The sequence below is a fragment of the Pelobates fuscus genome, chromosome 8 (assembly GCF_036172605.1).
Source record: "Pelobates fuscus isolate aPelFus1 chromosome 8, aPelFus1.pri, whole genome shotgun sequence".
Classification (NCBI taxonomy): domain Eukaryota; kingdom Metazoa; phylum Chordata; class Amphibia; order Anura; family Pelobatidae; genus Pelobates; species Pelobates fuscus.
Genome location: NC_086324.1, coordinates 10,834,159 through 10,861,510, shown reverse-complemented (window position 1 = coordinate 10,861,510; position 27,352 = coordinate 10,834,159). Strand labels below are relative to the sequence as shown.

At 39.4% G+C, this 27,352-nt stretch overlaps 1 protein-coding gene across 1 annotated transcript; it reads right to left on the bottom strand.

Moving 5' to 3' along the window:
• Nucleotides 1-789: 789 nt before the first annotated feature.
• GYPC (glycophorin C (Gerbich blood group)) lies at nucleotides 790-21,276 on the bottom strand. The gene is made up of 3 exons (XM_063429234.1): nucleotides 21,128-21,276; nucleotides 6,636-6,680; nucleotides 790-4,658 (listed from the first exon to the last, which is right to left on the bottom strand). Exons 1-3 carry the CDS (start codon nucleotides 21,159-21,161, stop codon nucleotides 4,462-4,464), a joined length of 276 nt encoding a protein of 91 aa, XP_063285304.1. The 5' UTR covers nucleotides 21,162-21,276; the 3' UTR covers nucleotides 790-4,461.
• Between the last annotated feature and the right edge of the window lie 6,076 nt (nucleotides 21,277-27,352).

Below are 27,352 nucleotides of genomic sequence, written 5' to 3'. Positions count from 1 at the left end.
ATTTTGAAGCTTAATCACTAGGGGTTACTTACCTCTATCATTACAGATTCTTACAAGCTATTTAGTGTCTGAGCAGGAGTTAACACAGCTAATCAATAGATCATATTTAGGTGTTTGTTCGCTATTACACAGATTCAGTATAACAGACAGTATCCCAGTCCAGCTGAACGCATAAACACATTGTTGCTGGAATTATTATACACTGTTATATCCAATTGCTCCAGCTTGTATTCAATACATGAATTTAAAATAAGTTTATTTCATTTTTTCTTTTTATTTGCTGTTTCCCCTTTTTAAATAGAAGATCTCCTGGTACGTTTAGGGTTAATTCCCCTTATACAAGGTTTTAAAAAAAATATATATATATATGTTTGGCTAATCTGTTCAAATGAGTAAGTATTTTAGGATACATTTTTAAAACAATTTAATATTACGAACGATATTTTAATTTTGTGATCTTTTGATATTTTCTGATATATTATTTTTTTTTGTATGATATATGTTTTTGTATGATATATGTTTGCTATTTATTATTTTTTTATATAAAAAAAAAATCATTTGAAAAGCTTATTCAAAAATATGAAATCCTCTGAAAAAGTGTATCCAACAAAATTAAATTGTGGCGTTGGTCTGAAAAACCAGAACAAACCAATTACAACATGTTTTGAAAGCTTCCCGGGCAAGCTTCCAGTCTTTTTTCTTAACATGATACATTTGCTCTGAAATGTTGAAATTATTGACCCCAATCCGTAAATAAACTGAAACTAAATAAAAGAAACAGCACAGACATTTTAATTCTGCAAATGCAGTAATACTGCTTTATTGATTCAAAGGTCTCTGAGTTATAAAATATAAAACAACATTAAGTCATTGAATCCCTATTAAAATCCAGCAATCCTAGTTAAAGTGATGACGGCTAAGCTGCGGGTGTGTTAACACTCTGTATGCCAAAGGAGTATGCGCACACTGGCACATGAAGACACGATCGAGCCTCCATATAGTGTAGTAATGGGATTGTGGCTGCATTTTGCACTGACAAAGCTTTGCGGTGGAATCTCTTCTCAAATGGAGAATATGTTACTCGCATTTTTATCATCTAAAGCAGGCATAGGCAACCTTCGGCACTGCAGATGTTTTGGACTACACCTCCCATGATGCTTTGCCAGCATTATGGGTGTCAGAGCATTCTGGGGGATGTAGTCCACAACATCTGGAGTGCCGAAGATTGCCTACCCCTGATCTAAAGGGTTAAACCTCTGGACGACAGCAATTAAACAGATAACTCTAAAAGGAGTCAGATGTTGTTTAAGCAGCTTTCTCCAACTGTCAGCACGGGTTCTAGACTGTATCCAAATTTCATCATAAAGTCACAATCAGCGTTATTCACTAAGCTGAACTGTTCCCTGGAAAACTGCAGATGTTAAGGACAGACTAGTTTTATTAGAGGCCATACATACGTTGGAGAATTCGTTTAGTTTAACTACTATTTGTAACTCGCTGACGGATTCCTGAATAATTCTGAGCTTGCCCGTGGACCAGTATCTTTAGATAGTATTTCTAACAGAGTTCTATCTGCCATATATAGCAGTCCATCATTTAGTAATAGTAATCATTACGTTTATTGCTGTAGAGTCGAGCAGAGGGATAAATGGTGTTCGAATATACTGATACGATATATCTTTCTTATTATGTATTTATGCTAAAACCAGGGCCAGTCCTACACAGATTGTGTAATGTCAGTAAACGTCACTCAGAACCAATGGATGTGTCTCTCCAGCTGCGGCTATTGCTGAAATGTTTTAACGAAAATCTACCACCCATAATTCTTAGCGTAGCCAGTAAGTCATCGAGCTAAACGGCAGCTGGAGAGCTGCCTGTTCCATGACATCATGTTAGGTCAATCCTTGTAACTCTAAATCTTGTTAGAGACATTTCACATAAATCTTGGCCAGAAACAACCCAAGTTTGAATCCCAGCAAAAATAAAGGTGTCACGGGCCAGTGTTCCAGCGCTAAATGAATTATTCTGGGCTGATAATGTGTGAATTAAAGACTTCTGTAATGAGAAATTACAGAGGATCATATCGCTTGAAAATCGCAATCACCTCTGATATCAAACATTACACCTCGATTAGTAGCAATTATGTTAAAGAAAAAGGTTGAAGCTGTATTCAAGTTTATAAAGTTTGACTTGTCAATAAAAATGTGTGGATGACAAGGATGCTAACATGCTATCTGCACTCTGAGCTATGGAAGTCTCTAGCAAAGACATAGGTTAAATGTTATGATCACTGAATGTTGGGGGCTGTACGAGCACGCATTCACCTCCAGGATGCTAATTTCATGCTCGCTTTATGGGAATATATGAATGCACATATACCCACCATACTTGTCATACCCATACCTCTAGGCTGACGGTACAAATATATAAGGTAAAAAAAAACACATTGTATATATACATTGCTGGCACTTTGGTTAAAACTGTGTATAAATGAAATCAGATCCTTTAAACATGTCATGTAGTGTAAGTGGATAGATGGCTTAATTAGTCTGATAAAACACACTGCTCACATTACTGCTATACTGGGAATATGGAGAACTAGACCTCTTTCACCGAATATCCTTTTATACTGACACTCGGAGGTCAAAGACTTTAATCCTAAATCTATCAAACAGCGCTACATAATTACTTTTAAAATATGTTTTGGATGGAAAACCACTTATCAAAAATGTATCAAATCTGTAAAAAAAATCCTATTGCTTCACAAAATAAAACCACAAAGTCATATTCATCAAGCTGAGATAAGTCTCCAGTTAATTTCTCCATAGATTAATATAATTATGTCTTGCTTACTGTACATTATTCATGGTTTAATGATTATTTACCCAATATTCCTCGTTAAGATTGTTTTAATGGAGATGTTGTGCCAAGGTTACTTTACACTCTTAGTTTCTATTGGCTGAGACAGAAACCTACTCCTGATTGGCTACATTAAGTGCTAATGACCTTGAATGTAACAGAATTGTCGGCAATATTCCTATGGGGGCTTATTCATTAAAAAGACAGTTGTACAGAATTTTGCAATTTCCATTTCATTTCATTGCAGTTCAGTGCATAGTAAATAGATTCCTGTCTAGTCATTTTAGATGAGAGCAAATTCTTGAGTCATCATCAGATCTGTGTATTTTTCATTTGTAAGAAATATTGTATCAATAAACTTGTATCAGCCATACCAGTGAAGGAGCCTGCATCACATACATTATGGAACACGTGTGTACATATTATTAACACATATGTTTTCCAGTATGTAACATGAGATATTTCTAACGTGTCACCTCCTTCTCTTTGTGACATTTCTGTGCAGCCCAACATGTGAATAAATTGCTCCAATGATACATACTTAATTAGCATATGATCATGCAAATGAGAACAAACTATTAAAGTATAACAACTATAAAAAATATGATTTGTCAAAGCATTTTATATCTTTTTAATAATGTGTATTTATCATTCCTGTGTTGGCTGTTCCCTTCAATACATTGGATTTAAACAATGGTAGCATTTGGGATAGAAGCAACCTTTCGAGTTTGGCACCTCCGCTGGCTGAGAGTGCCCGTTGTTGCCGTAGCATGGATTTTCTATCTGTGGGCATATTTATGACATCCCTGTATAGTGAATAGCCAATATTTATGTCCATGTAGATATTCTCACATTTACCAGCATCCAAACAGCCGCTGCTTGGTTCTACCATATTTTACCAGTTATTGTATTTACAATCTGCAAGTGAAATGATAAGATGTGTTTTAAATAAACTTTAGGATAATAAGCGTTTATAATAAAACATTGTGGTATCACGGACATTCTGTGACACAAGGTCTCACATGCCAATTACACACAGTATACCGGGAAACTCGGCATGGAGAAACCTTGGCAGTGTGATTATGCAGCGAATGTCAGGCTGTAGGGAACGCTATTTGCTCTTTGCATCAATGTAGGCTTTAAACCTTTCAGTGCTTTAAGGAAAGATGCACACTCCCCAGCAGAACTTAAAGGCTCAAGGTGCAATCAAACAAATAATGAAGATGGTTTAAGCTTCCGTTAAAATGATGTTTCCATTAACAACTGAGAATGTGGCAATTTTGAGTAGTGCCATTCCACCGCCGTTAGTTAATGGTTCTAAGTAGAAAAGATCCATTCAATTCTCTGAGGCTGTGGCATAAAAATGATCCATGAGACACGTGACACTGCAGGTAGGTAGGTTCTCCCGGTATGACACAGAGCGAGGTCACAGTCGGGCACTTTGGTGTTAGGACCTTCCGTAGATAGAAGATGCTTTGTTCTTTAGGATTCGGGAGTTTTTATGAATACTGCAGTAGTGTTTTGCACATTAAATCCTTTAAAGTACAACGGAAGAAGCAGAGCTTTGAGAAACCAATCCTTCTGTGTGCTGAAGGTTCAGACTCAGATAAAATATTCTTTTTTGGATTCATCCACAGCATCCTGTAGGCTGGGGTCATTTTTCAAAGCAGCATCTGCATTTTCAGCAAATTCTGTTCCCTTGGCCTCGTTTGTGTGGTAGGTCCCCTTATGTCTGTATAAGTATCGGAGAATCACTACCAAGAGGCAGAGCAAGACCACGGCTACGGCAGCAATCACACCTGCAAGAATGGGGGAAAAAAATGCTTTAAAACGTTTTTTTGCTAAAATGTGAATTCTTCTGTAGTTTTTTTTTTTCAATGTACCTTTTTGCTAGCAGATTATTAAAATATTGCTAACTAGCCAGACATTACTTTGGGCAGTCTTCATTGCCAATTCCTTCATCCGCTCTATAGAATAATATGAGGAACTAATTAGGTCAAACGTACAAATCAGTGACTCTGATTGGGCACTCAAATTACAAGCCCCCCCTGCCGTTATTAGCAAATAACATGGAGGGCTTACAAAATAAAAACAATCTCACGTGGAAACTAAAGATACATTTTGCATGGTTTGATTAAGTCATTGTTTTACACAAATTATGTAAAAACAGCTTTCGCCATGCCAGAGCTCAATAAAAGATTAATCATATTATGACAGATTAAAATAAAACAAATATAACATTTTACACTGCACTATATCTCAATTCTTTGTTTTTTATTAACATTTGAAGCGCCTCTGTTAATCTTCCAACAAATGAATACAATTAATGATTAATGCATAATGATGGCAGAGCCGCTTCGCACTTTGTGAGGATTGCTTCCTTGTAACCTTTCGCCCTCTCAGTGATACGCTCGTTCCTCTGACACCTGAATATTTTCTTGTCTTGTTCTTTCCCCCTCCTATGTTTTGTTATATAATAATCTTCCCTCCCCCGTGTGTCTTCTCACCCTTACCTACCATTGAGAGAGATCAAATTATGTTTTTCTTATTTCACATTGAAATATTCTCTATAACACACGCTGGCCTCTCTGTCTAAAAAAAGATCACACTCATCACCTTTTGTGCTCATTTGCCTAAATTAGTTTAAAATTAATAACTTGTATGTTTACTACACGTAATGCAAAATGTAGCCACCTACATTTTGGGTCTGTGATGGTAATAATAATAATAATTGTAAATGTATTCAGTGTGTTAGCAGTATTATATATAATCTATCTATCTATCTATCTATCTATCTATCTATCTATCTATCTATTCTATCTATCTATATATCTATCTATCGGTCTGTCTATCTATATAACTAATTTATCTATCTATATAATATATCTATCTATCTCTATCTATCTATCTATCCGGTCTGTCTATCTATATAACTAATTTATCTATCTATCTATCTGTCTATCTATATAACTAATGTATATATCTATCTATTCTATCTATCTATCTATCTATCTATCTATCTAATCTATATATCTATCTATCGGTCTGGCTATCTATATAACTAATTTATCTATCTATATATTCTATCTATCTATATATTTTTATCTATCTGTCTTTCATCTATTAATATTATTTTTACCCATCCACATCATGTTGGTTGTCTGTCTGTCTGTCTGCCTGTCTGTCTGTCTGTCTGTCTGCCTGTATGTCTGTCTGTCTGTCTCTCTGTCTGTCTCTCTGTCTAATAGTATGGCAGATTAATAAATAATGCTATTCCTTCACTCTCTAGGCTATTAGGCTATAAGAGTAAGTTTGGGGTATTATTTTTCTCTAAGGAGTTACTGCAAAAAAGATAAACCATCATGCGTTGCATGCAGGAGTTCCTGTGTTGTTTCGAATGTGAAAACAGAATAATAAAATCCAATGATGTATTTTTTGTTGTTGGCCTCTTTAAATCTAACCCGCATTGTCCGTTCTGAGATGATCGGATAAAACAGGCTCTGCCTGAGATATACCATTGCTTTTTTCGAAGAAACAGAACGTTTTGTGAAGAGATCAAATGCTGAACACATCAGGGAAGCAGCAAATTCATTCCTAAATCTCAGATTGGAGCTTGGAGAGACATGGAGACCGCAGGCTTTGCGCCCCCTTACATATTTCCCCATTGGTTCTAAAATGTTCTTACTATAAGCTAAGCTTGCATCTAATATTAGATCCTAAAAAAACACCTCCATCCTGATCGTACTGGCTGCCTACATTAAAGCTTTCTTCCTTACCTCCGATGATAGCAGCATCTGTTCCGTTGCTGGAGATTTCAGCAGCTGGGTAAAGATTAGAAGAGAGGAGAGTTAGGATAACCAGTTATAAAAACACATAAAACTTTAGAAATCTAAAACATGCTGTCATCTTATTGGCAAATTATTTAATATTATTTTAACAAAGTGATTGACAGTTAGAGTGTAAGTCCGGCTACATTCTAACTGTAAGACACTTTTCCTGGAGTGTACCTGAGCAGTGTCAATGTTATAGGAGAGTATCACAACCTTTCCCAATATGAGAGAGTACCTGGAGCTATTGCCCTGTATGAGAGAGTACCTGGAGTCATTGCCTTGTATGAGAGAGTACCTGGAGTCATTGCCTTGTATGAGAGAGTACCTGGAGTCATTGCCTTGTATGAGAGAGTACCTGGAGTCATTGCCTTGTATGAGAGAGTAGCAGGTTTCTTTTATTGTGTTCAAGACAGCAGCGGAACTACCTCAACACATGCTTGTCAGGTGGCCCTAAGAGAAAGGTCATTCGATATATACTTAGGGCCACCCAACAAGCATGTGTTTCTGTATCATTATGTGTGCCATTATGTATTTGTGTGTCTGTGTATCCGCAAGTGTGTCAGTGTGTGTATCTGTGTGTCTGTGTATATTCATGCGTGTCAGTGTTTGGATCTGTGTGTTTGTATTTGCATGTGTGTCAGTACGTGTATGTGTATCAGTGTGTGTGTGTGTGTGTGTATCAGTGTGTATGTGTATTTCAGCATTCAAACGATAACACTATGCAAAAAGACAGCCTTGCATTCAAACACTACATGCATACACAGCTCTGTATTAAAACACCAACATTATAAATAAACACATTATAAAAAACCACACAGGGGGCTAAACACAGTTCTTGCACCAAGGCCCTCTCTATGTTAATTCCATCACTGGTGAATGAGTACAGACCTGTTCTCTGTTTAGGAGAATACTGAGCTGTCTCAAAAAGCAAACGAAGTGTCCTACGGTGTAGCAGAACCACAATATTATTTTATAGTTAAAGTGCTTTGTGCAAAGCTAAATATATTGATAGGTTGTGTTTCTTTAGAATATATTGAGTATCACAAAATGCAATCATAAACCCACCATATACATATATCACAATTTGAGTCGCAACAGCTTACAATCTAGGGTTTATTTTCTAAATCAGCCATTGTTGATTTTTTTTATTTTCAAGCTTTACTCCAATGTTGCTGAACTGGAAAAAAACAGCATCAGCTACTGGTCTATCTCAGCTTTTCTGGAATGCAATTTGCAGCTTTTACACCCAGTTTAGAGGATACGCCCTAAAGGAGTGTTTCACAGTGAGAACATCTGATGCATTGACGTCTGATATTGACATCAAATGTATGGAGAAAAGCGAAAGGAGCTGATTCCTGGGTAGGGGCCCGAGGACCACGCTCTGTTTGTTGCAGGGTCAATGTAACAGGGAGATATGCTGCTTTCTCCTTACTGCACAGTTACGGAGACGTCAATCAGACAGTTCTCTACAACTGAAAACAGCTGGAGGAGTTCAGCTTCACAGCCCTATCTCAGAGGATCGAAAGACATTGCAAAGCTTTAGCAGGAAATCTTCTATGTTTCCTTTCCACTGATAAAGTGTCCAGTAACACGCTAGCCACTCATACAGCCATGGGTTCATACATTTGGTTGCATGGGAGGAAATGATGGCAGGTCCTGGCTGGGGAGTTTATCTTTGTCATCAGGAGGTGCCTAACATGTCTCTAACTCACCCGTTTTCTTCTCCTTTTCAGCCTCTGAAGTGCTTTGAAACCATTGTTTCCTGTTTCTGCAGATCCCATTCCCTAGGCTCCAATACGTTTTGATTTTCTGTTTCCTTCTGCTCCGTATAAATTCCTACACGCTGTCAAGCTCAGCTAACACTGGGAATCGTCTCACATATCAATATCTAGACAGGATTCCTTTTTATTTGATAAGGCACTGCGTTATTTAAAGGAAATAATAGCCGAGTCACCTTGCAGCCAATCTTTAAAGGGGCAGCCTCCAGGGCAGCCACTTGACGGCCACTAGAGGTCCTTCCTGGGTCACTGCTGAATGTTCCCCATAGTGATGTATTTATTCACTAAGAATGAGGAACCAGCATAGCCAAAACGAATGATTTCAGCCGAAAAGCAGAGTGGCCCGGAGTCATGCAAGGCAAATCCAGTGAGGTGTGGGATAAAAAGGTGAATAAATGACCTTCTCACGGGAGGCAAGAGAGGCCTGTAATCTAAATGGTGTTTTCCATATGTATTCCTGACACTATAGTGTTCCTTTAACATAACAATCTGTGCTATGTTTATTCTCTGTTGGAGCTAATTTAGTATTTACAAAGAGTGGGTCTGCAGTAGGGTAACTCAGGGCCAGAGAGCCCTGCATGTCAGCGTTAGATGTTTGTTTACCATATGGTTACAGGGAGAAAATTCAGAAAGTGCCCAAATAGCTGTTTTCAGAAAAAAATGGTATTAAATCCAAGGAGTTTATTTACCAAATGGTGAATTTTAGCAAAATCATATCCAATTTAAATTGTTTATTTTGTCTAAATATAAATATATATATAACAAATGAGTTGACTGTCTATAAATTCCATTTCTCACTGCAACCTTTCACGACGGGGAAGCACATATACATTCAAATATACATTCTGGCCAGACCCCACATGGGGAACACCAAGTGAAACAGCATTGCCCTTCAAGATAAATAATATAGCAGAACCTTTATTTCTTCATTTCTAAATATATAACTTGGAGATAAAGGAGAGGGGAACCACACTGCGAAACAGGGACCATTTACTTAGCACTTCATCTAGACTCACATGCATCACAATGACACTTTCTCAGGATAAACGGCTGTGTTTTCCTAAATATACATTTTATCATCAGATTTAACCTTCTTCTAACTGTATTGAAAAAAACCTTTGCCATTAAGAAACAATATCATATGAACTCTGTTTGTGGGACATATCCTGTGCATAGATTCCTGGCAAGTTTCTCATACATGATGATCACAGTCAGTAATCCACCGATAGCCCGCACAAGGAAGTTGGACTTGCAGTTCGAGGTGTACTGAGGGTTTCACAGTGTGATGCCTCAAATCGAGCTTTGTTTTGATTTGCATTTACAAGGAAGATCGTAATTTCTGTTAGAAACTGGAGCACAGAATCAGCTGAATGTCCTGTGAGATACCACATGATTCATCTGAATAAGCAGGAAACAGGGTACACACGTCCCATGCTCCTGACCTCCATAGAGCAAGAACCAAGACTACAAGTAAATATTAAGTGTGGCTTTCAAGGTATCAACCCAGCTCAATGCCCCCTACTTTTTCCTGGACTGGTGGGTGTTGATTTAACAGTAGATGTTCCCTGAATCTGTATTAACCCCCAGGCAACCATTTATCGTTTAATGTTTGGTGGGATGCTACTACCTAATGCTTCTGGCACCAAGGCCCTAACAAAATAACTCCTCTTAAATTCCTGATAGCTCCAGATATACTACACTCTGTGCGGGGAGAAAGGGGACCTCCTTACACCATAACCTTATAGCTGCAATTATAATACACTGTGTGCTGGGAGACAGGGAACCTCCTTACACCATAACCTTATAGCTGCAGTTATAATACACTGTGTATGGAGACAGGGGACCTCCTTACACCATAACCTTACAGCTGCAGTTATAATACACTGTGTGTGGGGAGACAGGGGACCTCCCTACACCATAACCTTATAGCTGCAGTTATAATACACTGTGTATGGAGACAGGGGGCTTCCTTACACCATAACCTTATAGCTGCAGTTATAATACACAGTGTACGAGGAGACTGGGGAGCTCCTTACACCATAACCTTACAGCTGCAGTTATAATACACTGTGTGTGGGGAGACAGGGGACCTCCCTACACCATAACCTTATAGCTGCAGTTATAATACACTGTGTATGGAGACAGGGGGCTTCCTTACACCATAACCTTATAGCTGCAGTTATAATACACAGTGTACGAGGAGACTGGGGAGCTCCTTACACCATAACCTTATAACTGCAGTTATAATACACGGTGTGCGGGGAGACAGGGGACCTCCTTACACCATAACCTTATAGCTGCAGTTATAATACACTGTGTGCGGGGAGACTGGGGACCTCCTTACACCATAACCTTACAGCTGCAGTTATAATACACTGTGTGCGGGGAGACTGGGGACCTCCTTACACCATAACCTTATAACTGCAGTTATAATACACTGTGTGTGGGGAGACTGGAGACCTCCTTACACCATAACCTTATAGCTGCAGTTATAATACACTGTGTGCGGGGAGACAGGGGACCTCCTTACACCATAACCTTATAGCTGCAGTTATAACACACTGTGTGCGGGGAGACTGGGGACCTCCTTACACTATAACCTTATAGCTGCAGTTATAATACACAGTGTGCGGGGAGACAGGGGACCTCCTTACACCATAACCTTATAGCTGCAGTTATAACACACTGTGTGTGGGGAGACAGGGGACCTCCTTACACCATAACCTTATAGCTGCAGTTATAATACACTGTGTGCGGGGAGACAGGGGACCTCCTTACACCATAACCTTATAGCTGCAGTTATAATACACTGTGTGCAGGGAGACAGGGGACCTCCTTACACCATAACCTTATAGCTGCAGTTATAATACACTGTGTGCAGGGAGACAGGGGACCTCCTTACACCATAACCTTATAGCTGCAGTTATAATACACTGTGTATGGAGACAGGGGACCTCCTTACACCATAACCTTATAGCTGCAGTTATAATACACAGTGTACGAGGAGACTGGGGAGCTCCTTACACCATAACCTTATAGCTGCAGTTATAATACACTGTGTGCAGGGAGACAGGGGACCTCCTTACACCATAACCATAACAACAGACATTGTTAGAGTGATTTGTGAGTCTCTTTTAGTCAGTTAATGAAAACTTACCAGTATACTAGGCATTAGCAAAGGAATACATAATAAAATCAAATATATCTCTGGAAACATTAATCAGTGTTTAAGTAAGAAATTAATTTCTGAACAAGTTTTAAAATTCATTAAGTGACTAATTTTAGCAGGCGTGATGGCATGCTGTGCAGTGCTGGTAATTTGTTAGCACGCTAGGGCAGGTTTCTTATCTCCAACTGGTACCAAACTTCGCAGAGTCTCAGGGCACACTTCAAAGCCCAGCCTTATAACTCTTTCCCTCCCTGTTGCTCCTGCAGACTACTGATAAACAGCTTAGCTCCTCCTCGGGATTTATCTGAGCTGGGACGAAATAAACTCCAGCATCCTAGATAACAGACATGTTGCTGAATTCTTAATACCTCGGCTGCAGCATGAAGTCATGGCAGGAGGCCATGTCATTAGGGGGGAAAGACGGTTTTGTGAGGAAGAAAGCTATTTCCTCAATCTGTAACCCATTGCGTGCTGGCAGAGACTGATGGGAAATTGCAGAAGTTTGTCCAAGAGTACGGACTGACCATGAAACCCATGGAGGTAGATTGCAAAGCTTGCAAGAACAGGGCCTTGTGTCCTTCATACCAGTATGTAGCTGCTTGCTTTATGGTAGGTTCACATTAAGCAAAGAAAAGGATTACAATCACATGGGATCTTAGGCGGTTTGCTCCCCTCCTTCATTCTTTGATAGACATTGGTTAATGGGTCATGCCAATTAAAGGTTCTGTGGCCCGTGTCTTACCCCTTGTCCCTAAGGAGCCACCTAGTGTTACTTTGTAGTTAATCCTGCTCTGAGGAAGCATGGACACCTCCCTGTGCAATAAATATCAGAGTGATATATTGTATATTATATATTTAGCACTTACTGCATCTGTAGCGACAGATTTATGCAGAGCCGGTGGGTGTTGGAACCATGTAACAGCCACCCCCTATTTGCACCTATGTTCTGGGCCTGTGTTGGAAGCTTCTCCAAGCAGGTCGGTCACATCTCTCTCCCCTCCCTGTTACAACATGCTGGCTTCACTACTACCACGTGAGCTTCAAAATGAAGTGACATCAGGCACTCCTTTCAAATATGGATCCTACAAAGCGCCATAAACTACCATAGCACCTGCAGTGCTTGCATTGTAGTTGCTGTGATAGAAAGTTGAACCATCTGACATGGGGTTCTTCTGTTCTCCACTGTCACTTGGTAGTCAAGAAAGGTTGAGGTCTATTTTATCTTTAACAGCCTGTACATTTTAAGAACACAAGAAATAGGACCACCAGATATGCATGCCATGTTAAACAGTACCTTTCAGGGATACACTGACAACCGATTGGCAGGGAAGAGCAGGAGAACCATCTTTCTCAGAAACTAAAGTAGATGCATTGTAGGCGCTGTGATAATTGTTCTAACTAGCTGAAACATTATTACCACACAGGGCCAATGCAGCAGTGAGTCCGAGCCGGAGAGTGGGTGTTTCAATAATCTATATAGATAGATAGAACGTCAATTTTGTTTTATATCAGAATTTAAGATTTCCACAGTTCACAGTTCATTGACATACAGCGCATTCATCTCACAATCGCTTGATTATTTGGAATGGTGACATGATCCTATCTCACCCCCATGTGTTTCCCACCCAAATTAGAGTTAAAATGTAGGAGGTTAAAATAATAGGCATTGGTAATGACAGGGGACATTCTCTTTATGGAGAGCGCCGTTAAGAAATGACATTGTTTGTCTGTTCATTGCTCTTTTTTCTCAAAGCTCTGGGCACACTGCCCTCCAGGCCTTCGCCAGCTTTAATTGAATTTAGACTATTAATTTTATGAACTAATGGAAAAAAGACCCCTGGGAGGTTTTATACACTTAGCACAAAGAATTCAAAGCAGAATATCCCGGCAAATTTCAAGCAGGCTTTGATTACACGGGCATGAATGACTTATGAATCACATTCTTTTGCACCGACACGAAGAAACACTACAAAAATTGCTCCTTTTACACAACACCAACCTGTTAAACCATTAAATAAATTTCAGCTCAACCATGCTGTCTGCTAATTAAGTCAACGAGTCCACATTTATTATTCGGAAGTTTAAAAGGGCAATACTTAGCAGGATTAACGTAATTTGCTCTTTTGGGCCCCATACACAATACAATCTGTGTATGAATGGTGGATAATGCCCTGCTGCTATAGTACCAGATATCTGGGTGAATCTAGGAAAATCTTACTGATCAATAAACTATAACATATTTAATTCTATGCTACAATTCAATAAAGTATGGCAACATGTAAGTGTAGGGAAATTGTTGATGTAAGCTGCTGCTAACTACAACTCCCAAGATCCGCTTGCCTAATGATCTAGTAGACACATTTTATCATCATTAGTAAGCAGCCTACAGTTCTCCAAATGTCAACAAATTAGCATGACCTGACGTCATCAACAGGGCACCTGTGTCTCCACAGCCTCTCATTCCTCTGCTAGGGGTAATTCATCAACAACTGAAAAGCTGTGGGTTGCCGACCCCAGATCTAATCATTCGACAAACAAAAAGAACGGAAAATACATGTTTTTCTCGAAATGTTCTATATTTAGTGGATGAATTGTGGAAAAAAATTGTATGCAATCTAATTCAGTTTATAATGTGTCAAAACAGACATGTAACAGGACAAATGATTAGAGTTTTAACAGCCATTGCTGTCCTGGGTGGAATATGAAATATGTATTTAAACTGCTTTAAATGTTGTATAACAAAATTTAAGGAACACTGACATTAACTGATTTTAATATCTGACTAAGTATAATCTTGATGTTATATAATTTTATTTAATTTCAAAAAAAATATTTGCATTGCTTTTTTTTTTAAAGAATCCACTTGCCTACCTTCCCCACTCCCCCTTGCTGATTGCCATTTGCCATTTTTATCAATAAGATTGCCAGCTATCTGACCCAGTGCTCGCTATTTTACCACGTTCTATGGCTTTTAGTAATCAAGCACTCGTTCTGCCTACAGCATGTTCTGTCTGAAGCTTCTGTCTAATACAAGTCAGGCAGAAAGACTGCTTGTTGTAAAGAAAAAAAGCAATGTATTTATACAAACACACACAAATATATATACACTCATCAACCTATCGTTTCTGTAAGTTTTCTTGTAATTGTCCTATATATAGTTAAATCCCCCCTCTAATAATATTGTAAAGCGCTATGGAATCTGTTGGCACTATATAAATGGCGATAATATAATGGCACTATATAAATGGCGATAATAATAATAAATATATATATATATATATATATATATATATATATATATATATATAGTGAAAGATACATGGTGAAAATTTCCCTATGACCCCTCCCCCCCCCGAACCCTCCAATGGATTGGTGGCCATTACTTTCACAAGGGCCCCCCCTTTCTGTACAACGTAAGATCCTTACAATGACACATATTATACATGTAAACAAAATGTCTTTCATATAGAAATTATCTTCATTTATTATTTAAACCTCCGTGGGTTAAAGCACACAAAGTCTTCCTACAAATTTCTTGGACAGTGGTCACGTGACACCCCCCCCCCCCCCAGGGTACAGCATGCAGTAAATAGAGTTAATTATGAATTAGATAACCTAACAGGACCAAATGCAACAGCTGCCACACGATGCCCCACATGACCAAACATGATTAGACTGGCAGACGTGGGGGCTCAGTTGGTAATATGCAATCTCCTCGCACCGGGGGCGCATAATACTACGTGCTGCATCTCAGACTCCTATTTGGCACTAAATAAAGTCACCACAATCTCCTACATTGGGGGTCGTTGTGTGACACGTACAGCTGATTACTTTATTCTTCAGTTCTCGCATATTGAGATCGGTATGAAATGGGTAAAAAAAAATAGATAAAGTTTTCTGCAGCCGCTATTCTAGGGAAAGAGATTGTAATATGTATTATATTGGATAAACCATATATGAATCAAAAACAGATAAAGTCTGCATCTCAGTGGCATTTTTTTTTCAGTTTATATTAACTTTTAAGAAATTGCAATACATTAATTTACTGTGAGATACATATTTTTTAATATCGTTAAGATAGCTGTGCAATATACTTTTTATGGCCATACTGAAGCACCAGAACATGTTTGGGATATCTTCGGTCATCATTGGCACAGCCAGAATCCACGCATCATTTATGCACAATACGACCGTGTACTAAGCATTATCCACAAGCTTTTATTAAACAAATCTGCTGCAGTGGGAGGGATCATAGCTATGCCTGTAATGTAGGGGTGCAAAACCTCCGGCCTTGGGCCAAATACAGCCAGTGAATGCATGACCACTGCCCAGTAGCCCTCAACGTGCAAAATTACACATAGCGACAACTGAGCATGTGCCGTCAAAGGGAAGTGCATCACCCCAGCCAGCCAATGGAAACATTAGGCCCTCATTATGTGAGACCTTGTGCTGTGTGTGAAGGATAAGACGCAGGGACTAGAGATCACATCGCCTCTTTTCTCCCACTGTGGGTGAATGGCGAGGACAAGAACAGCAGACTGACACAGAAAGCAGACGCCTTCCAGGTGTGCAGCATGGGGGGAGGACTCCCAATGTTGGGAGGTATGCCAGTAGATGGCTCCAGTAGTGGTTATAGTGCCTAGGGTGTACTTGTGTAAAACATCCCTGATCAGAGGATATGGGCTTTGTTTGTGAACGTGTTTAATGACTTAACCGAAACAATCTATAGCAAATATTACAATAATAGAATCACCCCATTTTTTTTCAGAAACCCTCACCAAAGAGGTCGATTTCAGCTAGAAAACAGGTGATGTTATCAGTGCTCACACATTGCAGTAACCCATAGCGGTCTTTATTTCACGGTGTTAGAATTCTTCTATGGTTCTTTCATTAATGAGAGATTATTCACAGACAGTGGAAGGGATTATCCAATAAATGCTGTCAATTGGGTGTCAGAGCTCTGAGATGTCTAACTGATAAATCACGCTCAGAAACTCTACGTTATAGTGTAAGATTTTACGTAAAGGAATATTCCAAACCATTAAATCATGTCCGCCGGGAGACATGCAGAGTTAATAGCAAGTTCCATCAGTTTTATTTTGTAAAAGGAAAGCAGGACTTTTATAAACCTCCTTGGTTACATCTCTTGGCTATCACTAGACAATCAGGAGGGTTTCCTGTAGATGTATTGGACTGTCTGGGACATGATCTCCAGTGGGCAAAGCGGAGCTGCAGTGACAAGACTGGCACAAAACTGGGTTAGATGGAAGTAACTTTTTTGTTAGAACACAGCACGCCACAGCAAAGGAAGACCTTTATGAGATCAGTGGAGACCCAGGGAGCAAAAGGTCTGTAAAAATGATACCCAGATGCATGTTAGCCGCAGTAATATATTTGCATAAATGAAGTTAATTACTGCAACATTATCTAAACCAACTTCACACTCAACTTTCCTTTTTTAAACACACAGTCCTGGGGCTCCAGGTGCACACATTGTATTAAGCCAGGTATGGCTGGTAAGATACCCGCACAAGCCAACTTGCCCATTTCTAGAGAGCATGACCATAAAGCTCATTACAAAGTACACAGTATGTGGGCATTGATCCACTCCCAGAAGTCAAATATTGCTTTGGACAAAAAACACCCTGTATGGATAACTAAATATGGACAAAACAAACAAGCCCACGACAGAAGCACAAGGTCAAACAGAGAGTGACTTTGTGCTTCATTTGGCAGAGAAGCTGATAAATAAAGCTAAAAACAGTTTAGAAGAAGTGGAATTTCCCTCCAAGTATAAGTCTAAAGATGCCTTTCTATATATATGTATTCCTTTAACAAATTCTGATCTTTGTCCACTTAGTGTTTTTAAGATTCCGTTTCTCAACTGCTAGAAAGAATTCCTATTGGCTCTGGGCGATAAGTAAGAAATTCATCCAAGCATACAGAGAATTTGGCACAGCGAAAGTGGAAAAGGTCACAAAGCATACAAAAAAAATCTAATAGTCTAAACACTTCTGCATCTCTAGGGCCCAAAGCATGGGATGGAACAGGCAGCGTTCGGATTCAGTGGATTGACTTAAAGGGGAAGGGTCACTTCTCTGTAAATTACCACACAAAATAAAACACTGTAAAGCACCTAGAAAATCCATGCCGTGTTCCATTTTGTTTTAATTGTATATTCAAAAAGTAGCGATTTAATTTCAATCCAGTTCAGTCCTGGCACATCAAGGGCACACATTCCATTGCAGGATAGGAAAGAGACAATTGGCTGACTGTCAGGTGTAAAATTACTGACAGGGATCCAAGATGGCGGCCCTCAGGTCCAGGATAGAGGCAAATACACTTAATTTAATCTTTTATATTTAAAAAATAAATGTTTAGTCAATATACGAGTTACGTAAACATATACTTATAAGTTCGAGGATGTCGGTTTTAGGTTTAACTAATGATATAACTATTTTTCCTTTCTTGTTATAGTAAATAAACATTGCTTATTACACATGAATATTTATTGAAAACCATTTACTGTAATCAGACAAAACATTTTACAATAACATGGACCTCACTGTGTCCATCTGGATATATATTGAGTTCAGGTTTCATCTCATCCAAACACCCCCGCGTGCTCAGCAGATGCTCCGTAAACAAGAGACTGCCCAACCCTTGGGTGAGGAACATTTAGAGACCCAGAAAAACCTTAACTTGAGAGAGTTCATGTTTTTTTTTTAACATAAGTGAATTTCTGTTCAGGATCCACACGGATTTAGACAGGATGCAAGGATTTCCTGTTTGCATTAGCAGGAAGATAGACTGTTAGGCCATTACAGGACAGATGGGAAGCTAATTGAGTGTGATCAGATCTGCCTTATAACATAATACAGCTTGTGGATATGGGCACCCGCAGCCCCAGGACTGACTATTTGGGAGAGAGGGGAAGGCTGAACATAAGGTCGGTGAGATAATATTGCATCAATCACTTTATTCTGTAGGTGCTCTGAATATATTTCCTGTGCGTTACATAAAGTTATTCTGTTACTACGGTGTTTTCTTAGAAACTACGTCCCTTATCACGTACACAATCATTTTTACCACTTAAAATTAATATATATGTAATATATATGTTTTCTCTTCTAGCCCCCAGTTGCCTAGGGCGGCTCTGTTTTTGCAAAATCCCTGCTTTGTCTAACAGTCTCATTTCCCATAACAACACATAAACAACGAATAATGTAACATAGAAACATAGAATGTGACGGCAGATAAGAACCATTCGACCCTTCTAGTGTGCCGAATTTTCTAAATACTTTCATCAGTCCCTGGCCTTATCTTATAGTTAGGGTAGCCTTATACCTCTCCCACGCATGCTTAAACTCCTTTACTGTGTTAACCTCTACCACTTCAGCTGGAAGGCTATTCCATGCATCCACTCCCCTCTCAGTAAAGTAATACTTCCTGATATTATTTTTAAACCTTTGTCCCTCTAATTTAAGACTATGTCCTCTTGTTGTGGTAGTTTTTCTTCTTTTAAATATAGTCTCCTCCTTTACTGTGTTGATTCCCTTTATGTATTTAAATGATAATTTTTTACCCATTAATGAACACTTCTAGAGTTTTAGCAAAAGCATTGATGGAAACTATGCATCGTAACTGGTGGATCAAACAACACAGAGAGAAGTGGGATTGCAACATGGAAGCAAAATATATATTGTTTAAAGTTTTAAAAGCGAAAAAAAAGTTAATAAAAACCAAGAAAGCAAGTGTTTGCTTAAAAAGTATTCTCTATTACCAGTGTAAAACAGGAATGCTAGAGAAATACAACCTCCAACAGCCGGATATAGAAAGACTACAACAAGCACATTTACAGACCCTTAAAAAGCCTGTAAAGTAAACTAAGACTAAGAGCAATTAAAAAAAAAAAACTGCCATGATCAGGAAGGGGGATATATTTCGGAATAAAGGGACCTAGTGCAAAGGGTGGTTTGAGGTAAATGCTGTGGGCTGAGAGTAATGGGAGTTGTAGCTGACAGTATCTTGAAGGCTGATACCCGGTACCCCTATGTCTAAACCCTAATCACAGACCTTGCAGCATCATTTTAAATGTTTCTGTGATTAACATTGCTGTAACCACACTATATTCTTTCTAAGACGGCGTCATTCCAGCGCCATTCAAACTGCGACTGACATTTACATTCACTGTTTCAGGTGAGATGTACTGCACACCCTGCGGAATAGTTAACATCAAACGTGTCTGAGCCAGGACAATGAACTCTTTTTAATTCTTTCTGGAAGCAGATCTTGCTCTGCTTGCGCTCTCTATGAATCCACGTTAGTCACTGATGATAGGTGTATTAGGGACCAGCATCACTTCGCAGGACAGAAGACGTGCAATAGTTTTCGAAGTCATAGTTACTGTAGCAGAATATTTCACACCAGGGATGTGTTTTTCTCACTCCTCCAACATCAGGAATGGTATTTGCTCTATTCTAGATAACGGACTAGAAATCTATGGGAGAGATAAGTCGTTGGTGCCAAAAACCGCTCCCTGTCAGTGCTGTGTGTCAGCTGTTGTGTCTGTCTCATGTTGCACACACAGGCGGCTAGTAATTGCTGCAGATAACACCAGGTTTAGGATGTCTCGCACTGAAACAGATCCACAGTTACATTTTGGAAACTTTTAGAATATAAAGGCCAAAAATGCAAAGTTTCTACTTCCATGTCGTTCTCCCTATTCTGCGTTTATTTCAGACACGAGTTAGTAACACATAGCGAGCAAACAGCCTGAAATTAACTCCTGGTAAACCGGACAATGCTCAGCGAAACCTTCCAGCCTCAGCGAACCCCAGAAAATTCAATATACCGTAGTGTTTTGTGCACCGCCTTGCACTCAAAGGGTTAAGACATTTTTTATTTTTTTAATATGCCTTGGTAAAAGAGGCTCTAAGAATTAAGAATTTACAAAGTACGAACATATTTAAGAACGCTGTACAACGGAACATGCTCTTGGTGTGCCTGACCACAGAGCCTTCAGACACACATTGAAAGTGGACGATGCTACAAAGTTTCTGTCGGACTCTTCTAGGATGTGTTAACCCTTCGCACACACCAGAAAGCTAAATGATTCCAAATTATAGAGGAATTTGAATTGTTAAACAAAGAATTATCCATGTTTCCAAGAGGATAAACACACGGCTGGATATTGCATCCCTACTAGTCACGTGCCATCGTGGATTCGTCACTGACCAAAGTCAGATATTTATGGGGGTTCCTCTCATACTGAAACAAGAACCCGAGAGAATATAAAACTGACAACGAGCCCTTAACTTCATATCTAAATTGGCAAAAGTAACCATTTGGGAATTGGAATGTGTCAGGACGTCCCTGTGCCAAGTTACTTAAGCCATTTGTGTAAGCAAAAAAGTCTGCTGTAAATGATCCCATGCTTCTCATCATTTGGGCCCCTGGAGCAGCGCAGAGGTGACTGTGCGGATACTCACGTGGAGGAGTGACGCTGTAGTTTGGGGTGGCCATGCTAAGAACCTGTCCTGTGAGTGGATGCTCTGCCGGGGGAGCAGCTGTGTAAAAGAGTCTCCCGTCTGCCTCTTGACTCTCTCGAAACTGGAAAAGGAAACAACATGTGTGTCACAGAGTAGCAGATCATACATGAGGGGAGGGGCAGGAGAATTTTACAGATAACAGGAAGTTACTGGGCTTTCTGTACAGGGCAGCAAACTGTGTCTATACACAGCAAGGAGGGCTAATGGGGGTTTTAGGCGTTTAACGGTCTCACTGCCTGAGGGTGAACATATGCATTGCACTGAGCTCAGGCACACAAATGGTTAAAAAAAGAGGAGGGTAAGAACTGGATTGCTCGTAACGTCTGCTCAAGGATATAAGATGTTACGAATCATAACTCCCATCATTTTCAGCCAGATCCAGTCCGTGGACCTTTTTATCAGAGATGTAGGATTTTAAGACAGTTTTGCTGTTTATTAATGAAACCGCTGATTGTCTAACGCATGCATTACAATTGTATATACTACTCACACTTACAAGGGTTTATTACCTAAACAGTGAATTTATGTAATTCAGCTATAGTCACAGTTTTATCCTGACTTTAACATTTTGGTTGGAGTTGCAAGAACCAACAAAGCACAAAAAACACATTCAGATGTATTAACGCTAGCAGTACATATCTAGATTATTTTAATATGTCTAAGGCACCAACATGTTCTGCAGCGCAGTGTCACAGTCCTCCATATTATCTCCAGAAAGTGTAGATTTTTACACTACATGCAGCGATTACACAGCACATTTGTATCACACAGATGTGTACACATGATTTTTGCAGAATATTTTAGTAAATTCGATTGAAATAAAAGACTTTCTCTCAGTCCTTCAAACACCGGCTGACAGAACCAGTATGTGGGACAATTGGGAGATATGAGGCAAAATTGTGTGTGACCATGAGACTTAGTTTACTTCCTCTAAGCGTGTGTACATCTGTAATTGATAGCACTCAATTCTATGATTTACTTATTTATGACAATTTTCTTCACTTGTATTAAAACATTAATAGCTTCATTCAGTATACCTATCGATTTTCTCCTTTCCCAATCAACATGACTTCCTTTTATTCTATTGCTATAATAGTACAGCTATAGCTCACCTATCATGCATAGATATACTACTCTAACAGGGCTATTTACTGAACTGAGAATTCCAAATGAATTTCAAATTTAAGGCCAGAATAGCCAAACGAATAGCAAAACTGAAAGCAATACCCGGCTAATTTGACCTTAAATTGAACATTCATTTAAAATGTTCTACTTTATGCATAATTATAATAGCTATTCACGAAAAACTAGAATGAGGTCACACGTAATCAATCAATCAATCAATTAGCTGTGCCGTGGCTTCCATTACTTTGCACAAAAAGCTGAATTCCAGATATTCGTGAAAGAAGCTACTAATGGCCTGCCACGAGCCACGAGCCACGAGCAACGAGCTGTGAAGCCTTGAATAGAAAGCTAACAGCTGAGTTGCACATTCCATAAAATCCTGATAGCATATACAGGGCTACCAAAAACAGTAAGATGGCAACAGGATTGTCCGGAAATTTTCATTGACTTCCTAGTCAACTGACAAGGCACAGCAGGAGCCGCAGTCAGTTGCTTTTCTTATACTGTTTGATTTTGTAATATGCTATTTGTTATCATATTTTACAAAATGTAGTATTTCCCCCAGTTCAACCTTTCACACAGCGATATGTGATCGTTTATCTTATAATATTAATTGTTAGTGTTAATTGTTTTTTTTTTTTTGTCAACTTACATTTGTTTCTATTTTGTATATAAATTGTTACTGTTCCTAATTTGTTAGATGTTTACTGTGAAATATGAATCCTGGTATGTATTTCTCTGTTGTGTGTTTTTAGGTTGCAATGCTGAGCTGAGAATAATTTATTTTCTAATCGCTATCATTAACACAATTCGTTTCTATTATGTGTAACTATTTTTAATTTCTGGGTTGTGTAAATTACAATAACTGAATGACACACCGACTTTATTCTATCAGCATTCACATTTATTTGTAAACATTGTTTAGTTAATCGAACCCTGTTGTATTACGGGGAGTTGTTTACATAACATTCTAAGATGCAAAGTAAATATTATGATTAGTGTAAACTGCACTAATCGTAAAATCCTTCCCCTGTATCACATAGGATGTTTAATCCTAACTATTTGTAGCACAGCTTGTCTCCAGCAGAGCTTCCATTTCTCGGATCGGATAGGACGTCTCCAAGTGATATTCTGAATACAATGCTTCCCTAGCAGCTTTTCAGGAATTGAAGTCTAATAAACGAGCCCCTTTAAGATTAAATTTACTCTTTACAACCTGAGGATACAGTAAGAAAATATCAACACAATGAACTAAGCTCTGAGGATTCCCACAGAGGAGGAGCTACGCAGTATATTTTGGGACATCCTCAGATAAACAGTTGTAGCCTAAATTGGTATCCCATGAGATGTTAAGAGAATTTGAGATTACCCTCCAACAGCTGCTAAACCACTTAACCGTATCACTGCCACAGGAGCAAGCAATACATCCATTTCTTTCTGTTATGTATCAAAGAGACTCTGTAGCTACTGTTGACTACCACTCCTATCATGCACAGCCAAGCTATGGGAAAAAGCAGGGTGAAACATGTTCCCTTGTACGCTTTCGTTGAAAAATATCTGCATAAATCATATTAATTAAAAAAAAGTATTCCGCCAAACAGACAGACAGCCAGTGAATTATGTGAGGTGCGACAGCTACCATCCTCAGCCAACCTATCTGAATGATGGGAATTGAAGTCCAGAAAAAACAGACTGGGTGTTCATGTGCGATTGAAGGTACAATCTAAGCAACATAAACTGTGCAGATCAGCAGAGTGTTTACGTTACCTAGAGTTTCTGAATGCTTTAGTATTACGTTAAATTGTTTAAGAACGGTGTGATAAAAAATAATAAATGGTCTCTGGTTTAATTAAGAAGAGTTAAGGAAGTCGGTTGATTGCTTCCAAATTGGTTAGTTACAATGTTGGTATAATGTTGGTGGGTTTCGAGCTCAGAACCTTGGGGGTGTAGGGGTATCCGGGTATTAATTATTAAGTTGCACTTTATTTGTATATATTTATTGTTTGTTATATTCTTATAATAATGTTTACAATATGGGTCATTCCTTTATTTATGACATATGGGATATGTATTGTTGATGTATGGTTGGGGGGGGGGGGGGCAATGACTATTATAAATAAAGCCGTGGACATATTGACCCATACCTTCGAGTGTCTGCCTTTGATTGGTAAAGGGGGTGGGTCTGGATTTTTGGGTACATCTCCACCTGCCCATATGGCGACAATGCACCAGTCATGTAAGTTTTATTGCTGTGAAGTTTTGCCTTATGCTAAAGCACACTGAAAATTCCTAGAAATGTACGTTAAATCATCAGATTTACGATATAAGTCTCTTATTCTGGGTTGTGCTCATGTGGCAACTACTGGGCATGAGCCGCTGTGAATATGGTGATCCATATAACTCTATCAGCACCTTCAGGGTTAGCTGATTGTAGTGAGCAAAGAATTAGTACTCCATTAGTAAATTGCATCTGGAAGGATCTCTCGTATTTGACAAATGTGGATATAGAAATACATTCATAGACACATAGCATTGAGGGCTGTAATGAAGGTACACAATAAACACTTGGACACATAGAAATCTCCCCCCATTGGTGACCACCATCTTATCTCCTCTGTACTCTGGTGTACAGTCACTTGAAACCCTGGGTTATTCTGACAAGGACAACCAGTCAATCCTTTGTACTGTCATTATGGGGATAGCGAGCAAGTTTCTAACTACAAGTTTTATTTAATTGACTTAAAGTGAAACAACTATAGTGCCAGGAAACAAACAAGGTCTGTTTTGGGGGCCTGGGGTGGCTATAGGGATACATGTGGGCTGGGGACGGGGCTATAATGGGACACATGGTGTCGAAGGGTGTATAGGGACACATGGGGGCTATAATGGCACACATGGGGGCTGGGGGGGCTATAGGGACCCATTGGGGCTGGGGAAGGAGCTATAATGGGACACATGGGATCTAGAGGGCTATAGGGACACATGAGGTTGGTGAGGGGGCTATAATGGGACACATGGGGTCTGGGGGGGGCTACATGGACAAATCGGGGCTGGGAGGGGGCTATAGGGGCACATGGAGGCCTGGGAGGACTGTAATGAGACACATGGGGGCTGGGGGGCTATAGGGACCCATGGGGGCCAGGGAAGGGGCTATAATGGGACACAGGCTATAGAGACACATGAAGGGCTGGGAGGGAGTATAGAGATAAATGGAGGCTAGGAACACACAAAGGTCTGGGAGGGGGTATAGGGACACATTATCCAGTTTACTAAATAAGAATATAAGAAGAATCCCTCCAGTTTTGTGGGGGTTCTTACGCCCTGCACACACACACTCAAACTCTATACCCCTAAACATACACTACATTCCCTGCACTCACACACTCTATAAACCCTATAAACACACTATACCCCCTGCACTCACACACTACTAACTCTATATCCCTTATACACACCACACCCCCATGCACACATACACACGCACTCTATACACACACTACTTTATATACGCATGCACACACTAAAGCTCCTAGATACACACACAATGAACACGCCTCATTTTTGACCCCACCCCTCACAGTGGGCTGCTCTGCCATGAATTTTCGCCTCAGTCCGTCCCTGCTCGGCCCCCCGCCGACGTCAGCCTGTGCAGGATACCTAATATACATGTGCGACAATGGCCGTGCTCGCATTCGAATTTCCCCATAAGAATGTGTTATTCAATTCTTTCCTATGGGGTTTTGGGTGACGGACATCCACATGCATAGTGTAAGGATGCCCAGTGTCATTTCGGTGACCACAAGTCGCGAACAGCCCGGAAGTCCCTCTAGAGGAGGAGTTAACCTTAGCAGGCTATTATTACAGTTTATCCAACAAAACTGGGGCAATGCACCCAGACCAATTCAATGGGCTGAAGTGGTCTGGGTTACTATAGTGTCCCTTTAAAACATTCTCTATATATTATTATATAGTGAATTATATTATATATTATTACATTACTGGTAGAGGGTTTATTTTCTCCTGTGTCCTGACTGTGCAGAACTGAATTGTGATGTAAATTGCTAAATCCTTAATATACACTGAAAAGAAAAAGATAAAAAAAAGATTAACACAAATTCTTGGTGATTTTTAATGTTTTATTCAATGGTGTAAAAATATATGGTTCCCCCTTTTGTTAGAAAGCATTATTCTTCCAGGGACACTCCATTTCATTATGTTTTTTTTTTTTTCCATTGTGGGTATATCAGCTGGCAGAAGCTGCAGTTCTCTTGTCTGCAACCTTTACAAACCCTCCCCTTCTAACCCCGCCCAGACTTTCTGTGGCTGTCCAATCACAGATTTCCCAATGCAGTTCAATGAGAAGTCTGGGCAATTGCTGCCTCTTGAGTTTATCTCCACTGAACTAAACAAACCAGGAAGTAACAGGATCTATACACCAAAACAGCTTCATTAAGCTAGAGTTGTTTTGGTGACCATAGTGTTCCTTTAATCATATAAAAACCTGAGAAGTGGCAGTGCCCCTTTAAGGGATACGTGAGTCTGGCAACCTATGTGTAATCTCGGCGAATGCTTGATAATCAATATTTTAATGTTTCCAAGCTCTTTCACTCCAGATTTTACACCTCTTTCTTCTGTAGACGTCAAATACGATCAGCGTTAAATCCACCATGAAATTATAAATATTGCCCTTAGAAGCTGAGATTTTTGTTAGTACCAACAGATACTGTGCTCTGGATAGTATTCTTCCTGATAAGTTTAATTGCAAACGCATTAGTAGATGTGTTGTGTAACAGCGCAGATAGGGCTTCAGTAAAGGAATACTTTTACTCTTTATAGACCAAGTAATTCCAATAATTCTGCCTGCTTTCATGAAAGCGTTAATTGCTTTTTCCTGGTATTCACATGTCTTTGCTGTGTGCGGAGATTCAGCCCTCATTTATAATGCTTTAACACTGGTGAGCTGTTATCAGATGAGGCACGCTCATGACACCAAGCTAAGCCCAATTAAGACTGTGTACACAGAGATTGCTGTGCAGTTTG

Bases quoted from the DNA above. Each gene is read 5' to 3' on its own strand.
- GYPC (XM_063429234.1), bottom strand. From the start codon at position 21,161: ATGGCCACCCCAAACTACAGCGTCACTCCTCCAC. The intron at 6,681-21,127 runs GTGAGTATCCGC...ATCTTTACCCAG, and splicing joins CTACAGCGTCACTCCTCCAC to CTGCTGAAATCTCCAGCAAC. The intron at 4,659-6,635 runs GTAAGGAAGAAA...CCATTCTTGCAG, and splicing joins AGATGCTGCTATCATCGGAG to GTGTGATTGCTGCCGTAGCC.